The sequence below is a fragment of the Mytilus trossulus genome, chromosome 3 (assembly GCF_036588685.1).
Source record: "Mytilus trossulus isolate FHL-02 chromosome 3, PNRI_Mtr1.1.1.hap1, whole genome shotgun sequence".
NCBI lineage: Eukaryota > Metazoa > Mollusca > Bivalvia > Mytilida > Mytilidae > Mytilus > Mytilus trossulus.
The window spans coordinates 63,897,552-63,903,082 of NC_086375.1; the positions used below are offsets into that span (position 1 = coordinate 63,897,552).

At 34.5% G+C, this 5,531-nt stretch overlaps 1 protein-coding gene across 1 annotated transcript; it reads right to left on the minus strand.

Moving 5' to 3' along the window:
- Positions 1–1,844: 1,844 nt before the first annotated feature.
- Positions 1,845–3,156, minus strand: LOC134710942 (uncharacterized). The gene has a single exon (XM_063571361.1). The coding sequence runs from the start codon at positions 3,154–3,156 to the stop codon at positions 2,008–2,010; it is 1,149 nt and encodes a 382-aa protein (XP_063427431.1). The 3' UTR covers positions 1,845–2,007.
- Positions 3,157–5,531: the final 2,375 nt, after the last annotated feature.

Below are 5,531 nucleotides of genomic sequence, written 5' to 3' on the forward strand. Positions count from 1 at the left end.
TTCCTTTAGACCAAATTTTGGAGACTTTTGTGACATGTTCACCCCCCTTTTTTGCTATATTTTGTATCTAAGAAGTGCAGATTGTTGCCATGGTTACACCCAAAAGGGATTATATTTCACCCTTATGACCATTAGAAATCAAATCTATGGAAGATTCTCTTTCTACAAGTATATACATGCATAACACACATATAAAGCCTTCTTTGTTAGACAGGAGGGGAAAGGGGGTGTTTAAAAATTATGAGTGTCAATTTTAAGTTTTTTTCCTAACTGTGTATTGCTACCTAAAATGAGCTAGGTTCATATTTTTATGGGATCCGGGCCCGTCTGGCCACCACAGAGGTTCAAAGTTGCCAATTTACGTATTTTCCATACCAAACAGACATTCGGTACTTTTTGGCATATACCTACGGCAAAGTTCCGAACTGGACCTAGCTCATTTCAAAGGTATTGCCAGGCTATTCCCCACTTAAATATTTTTCTGGGATCCGGGCCCGTCTAGCCACTACAGAGGTTCAAAGTCGCCCGTTTACGTATTTTCCATATCAAACAGACATTCGGTACTTTTCGGCATATACCTACGGCAAAGTTCCGAACTAGACCTAGCTCATTTCAAAAGTATTGACCCAGGCTATTCCCCACTTAAATATTTTTCTGGGATCCGGGCCCGTCTAGCCACCACAGAGGTTCAAAGTCGACCATTTACGTATTTTCCATACCAAACAGACATTCGGTACTTTTCGGCATATACATACGGCAAAGTTCCGAACCAGACCTAGCTCATTTCAAAGGTATTGACCCAGGCTATTCCCAAATTAAATATTTTTCTGGGATCCGGGCCCGTCTAGCCACCACAGAGGTTCAAAGTCGCCCGGGTTTAACCTTATTCAAGCAGTCCTCAGTAAGTTTTCACTATACATTTGTTTTTGTATTTTTGGCTTTCCATACATTTATTATTTTTATTTTTAAATGTTTCTGGAGTGATGGTTATTGTTTTTGATGTTATATAATATATTAAACTACATCTTTGGTGTCGATTTATTGATAAAAAATCTATATAAAATAAAGACAAATATGCAACTTATATAATGGTTTATATTCGAGGACAACGAAAATTAACGACAGCTTGAAGGGGTCATAAAACGATTTCCGGCGTAGCCTTCCCTCATGCTTTTTAATGATTTTCAACTAAATTTGAATATTTAACCGACTGCTAGCAGCCGTTTGGATATTGAATATCAATTATCGAATAAAAAATAACGAACAGACCGCTAGGGTCACATACATATTTTAAACGGAATGAAATGCTTCTAGAACCAGAACATGCCGTGGAATTGTCGATTTCTGGTGTTAGATTGCATTTAACTAATATTAAGCGATTTTTGGAACGTTTGAGTCTCATTCAGGTTTTTTGTATTTTAGACATATCACCAAAATTGGCTGCTGGAAAAAAGTGGCTGCTATCTTGATTGGTCGATAAAAGTGGCTGCCAGCTTGAGTCTAGTGAAATGCAAAGATGTATGAGAACCAAAACAATTGATTACTAAGTAGTTATATGATAAAAAAAATCTAAGAATATTGCCAATTCTATTCAAGTTTAATGTTTTCATTTAAATACCTCCAATGCTGTTTTACTCTTTGATTGATGTATTGCAATGACAGTTTTATTATAAATTATGAATAAGAGGAGATGAGTTGGACAATGTTATACATCAATGCGACAGACACCAAATTACAAAATAAATTTCACCCGAAACTAACACAAACATGACAAAGGTAAATTCAAAAAGGTAGAGTTCATGAAATAACCAACAGAAGTCTAGAGGGAAATATGTCATCCTGAATATGCATAAACTATTTGCCACTGGACGCTAAACAAACAACATAATACAATCATAATGCAATGAACATTCATATCAATTACATTATCCAAATGCCTTAAATATACATCATGTACATGTACATGTACAATGTATATTCCAACTGGTAAAAAATACCAAACTAATTTCACTCATTACTTTCATTAGTATCTCTGATCAGATCTGACCGTAAATTAACCAAAGCAGAGCATACAAGCAAAATGTCATCAAACAGTTTTAAGGATGATACAGGCACAGTCCCACTTAGAATTTTGAAGACCTTCAATCGTCGAATTACCCTTTCAACATGTATCCGTACTCCGGCAATCCTTCTTGTGGTTGTCACATCTTCCGCACTTAACTGGGGTTTGTTTTTTGTGAACGCTGGAATGTTCAGCTTAACACGCAATGGAAACAATAAGTCATCTATTGTAAAGCCTCGATCTGCCATTATTTCATCGCCTGGAAGCAAGTAATTCATGAATCCACTTTTTTCTACAATAAATTTATCACTAGCACGACCACCAAAAGCTTTGGATATGAACATAATTTGTCCATGTGGGGATATCCCTACTAAATATTTAGCTGTATTATGGGACTTGTAATTGCTGTACGTTTCACCCCTACTCCTTAAATTTGTTGGTCTCTGAATAAATGTTTCAGCACAGTCAATGATACAGGTAGTTCTGGGATAATTTTCCCTAAATGATTCGGGACAACAGTCTCTTATTACTTCTCTAGGGAGCCAAACAATCAAGGACTTTAACTTATCTGCCAACACAGGAATCCATGAATTAAATATTTTGCAAGCTAAACCACTTGATATACCAAATCTTCTGCATAGATCGTCAAAAATTAAATTTAACTTAAGTCTCATAAGCACAAGGAGTAATTGATCTGCCACCTCTAATTGAAAACTGAATGTATTAAAAGGAGTAAAACATTTCACCAGCGTGAAAAATACTTCTTTTTTGACCCCTGTATACAATAAAGCGTCATTGTCCGTTTTTAAGTTTTGATCAGCAGACATAGTTGCTCCGTCAGATTTACTTTGAACTCCTTTTTCTTCCATTAAAACTATATTTGTTTGAGAGGATTTAGCCTGAAAATCGGTCCATTTTTTCCCGTACGTGTGATCGACTTTCTGCGGTAAGAAGTCCGATTCAAGATATTGTGTACTAACAGTAGATGAAGCGTCTATAACATTAAAACTACAAATAGCCTCGGGTAATTTCTCGTACGGCGTACTTGCACCTGGCTCACTTTCTAAGGTAGTGTCCAATTCTGTAATTTCCATATCGGAATCACCAGTTTCTAGTTTTCTTTTTTTCACTGACAATTGATGTTTTAATATTTTTCTTCTACCCGGAGTTGTCTTATTTTCATACCCCATCTTTAACTTAGGAGAAGGATTTCTATCCGTAGGTTTTCCGTCAATAAAATGTTCAGAGCATACATATATATTTTTTGGAAGATCTTTCCGATTTAAAGCTTTAATCCACTCGAGTCGTATCAATTCTTTGGATGACATTACATGAAGTCTGTAAGGAATTAAACACGGACAATGGTCGTGCATTTCACTATGTAATTCACACATTGATTTCTTCCATACAGTTATTTTTTTCCGATTATTGGAACAACCATGAACTGAACATGAGTTCCCACCACCCGTTTTGTATTTATTTTCACTCTCCATAACAAAACGATTAAGAAAATAGGGGAAAACAAAATGTAAACAAAAGACCGATATTGTTGTGATTAAAGCACGTGCTTATCTATCATTAGTGCTATGGCTGCAGCATCACGTGATAGATCAATGGCAGCGCACATGATAATTAGGTCAGATCTTGAAAAATGTGTCTATACATGGAAAATACTTTGACTTTAAAGCGATAGGCGTACATCAATTTGCAATTTCAATCAGAGACAAATTCCGAAAAAAATGATTTCGAAATTGCCGAACCGTAAAACATTTGTCTTGTAATCATTCGCGTAAAACAAAATATTCAAATAGATAAGGAAGGAAAGAGTTTTAATCAGACCATCAGATAACAAAAACACGGTCCACTGAACATAGAAAACGATAGTGCGATAAAATTTAGAACTAAATTTGCGTCGACGGACCTAATACCATCTGTTAAATATAGTAGAATTGAAATAATTAAATAAGGTCAAAATCATTTATAACAAACAGGAAATACTGCTTTATATATAAAGCTTCATGAAATACTTCCTTGAATTAGATCACTTTTGTTCATATATATTAAAAAATGAAACAAAGAGAGCATGATTTTTCTTTTGGCATTTTGGATTTGTATTAACGCTGTTTTTTTGCACCAAGTCACTGAAGGAAGACGTTGCAATACACCGAACGGGTATGCTACCTTTATTTACCTATAATACCCTTTTTTATTTTACAATCGATAATCAAATACTATTTTCATAATTCACCATATTGTTTCCATTGGGTTTTTTTAATGTTTTTAATGTGTAATCTATATTATATCATAAAAAGAACAAATGCCTGAAATTATCCTTAAAAACTACGTTTTACAAGAATCCCATTCAAAATGGTTTTGTTAGACGCGGACACATGTTTATTGAAACATATTGTTATGTATCGAAGAAAATTTGCTACACAAATTTTAGTTTTTTTTGTAATGTTTTGCATCTTTGCGTTGTTACTAATATTTGATTTGCATCAACATAAACAAAACAAGTAGAAACAGGATATGCAATATCTAAAAAAAAAAAATTTGTCTTTAAAACACCAGCTGATGTTTTATCGTTCAGGATGTAGTTTTCGGTGGCCTTCGGCTGTTGTCTGCTCCATGGTCGGGTTGTTGTCTCTTTTACACATTTTCCATTTCCATTTTCAATTTTATAATAGAATCAATATGGTCAATATAAGGGAGCGATACAGAGCATATAAAAAAGGAACACAAGGGTAATTGGGTAAGGATTTTTTTTTTATTAAACAAAACACTTTGTCTGCTCCATGCTAATTTTCTTTTTAATCCAAAGTAAACTTCTAAGAAGGATAGATTTGTATCGATCGTTGAAACTAATAACATATAAATGTTAAAAAGAGAGACCGCGAATAGAGGGTGTGTTTATGGAACGCTGATGAATGGAGAATGATAGTGTAGGGGTTTGAACGGTGCTAATTTAAACAGTTCAAAGTTCAAAAATAAAAAAGCGAATAAAGTTTCATATATTTTTTCATGTTTGAACGATTAAATCATACAAAACCAAAAGTGCGTCTAGATTAAAGATAATATACAGTACTTCTTCTGAGGAATATTTGGTTTAATCAGCTGAACAATTGTCGACGGGCACCGATGTTTGCAAGTAAAGAAGACGTCTTATTGCACAGGATTTGTATAGTCTTGAACATGACCATATATGTTTTAATGTTTGCTTGCAGCGACATAATCGGGCCGGTAATATGCGATTTAAGCCACAAAAAAAAAACATATAAAAATCGCCGGGCTTCGGCACATTCATAGAGTAGTCTTGTCGCCATAAAAATCGGTTTATGTGAAACAGCTTATGATGTAAAAGTCGCCAATGTAAACAACAATGACGCCTTATTGACAAGAGAAATGTAGAATTTTTATGTGACCAAGTACTAATACTTTCGATGATTCAACGAAATAAATAGAACAACGA

What these genes read in the sequence shown, in the direction of transcription:
- LOC134710942 (XM_063571361.1), bottom strand. Translation starts at nt 3,156, where the DNA reads ATGGAAATTACAGAATTGGACACTACCTTAGAAAGTGAGCCAGGTGCA.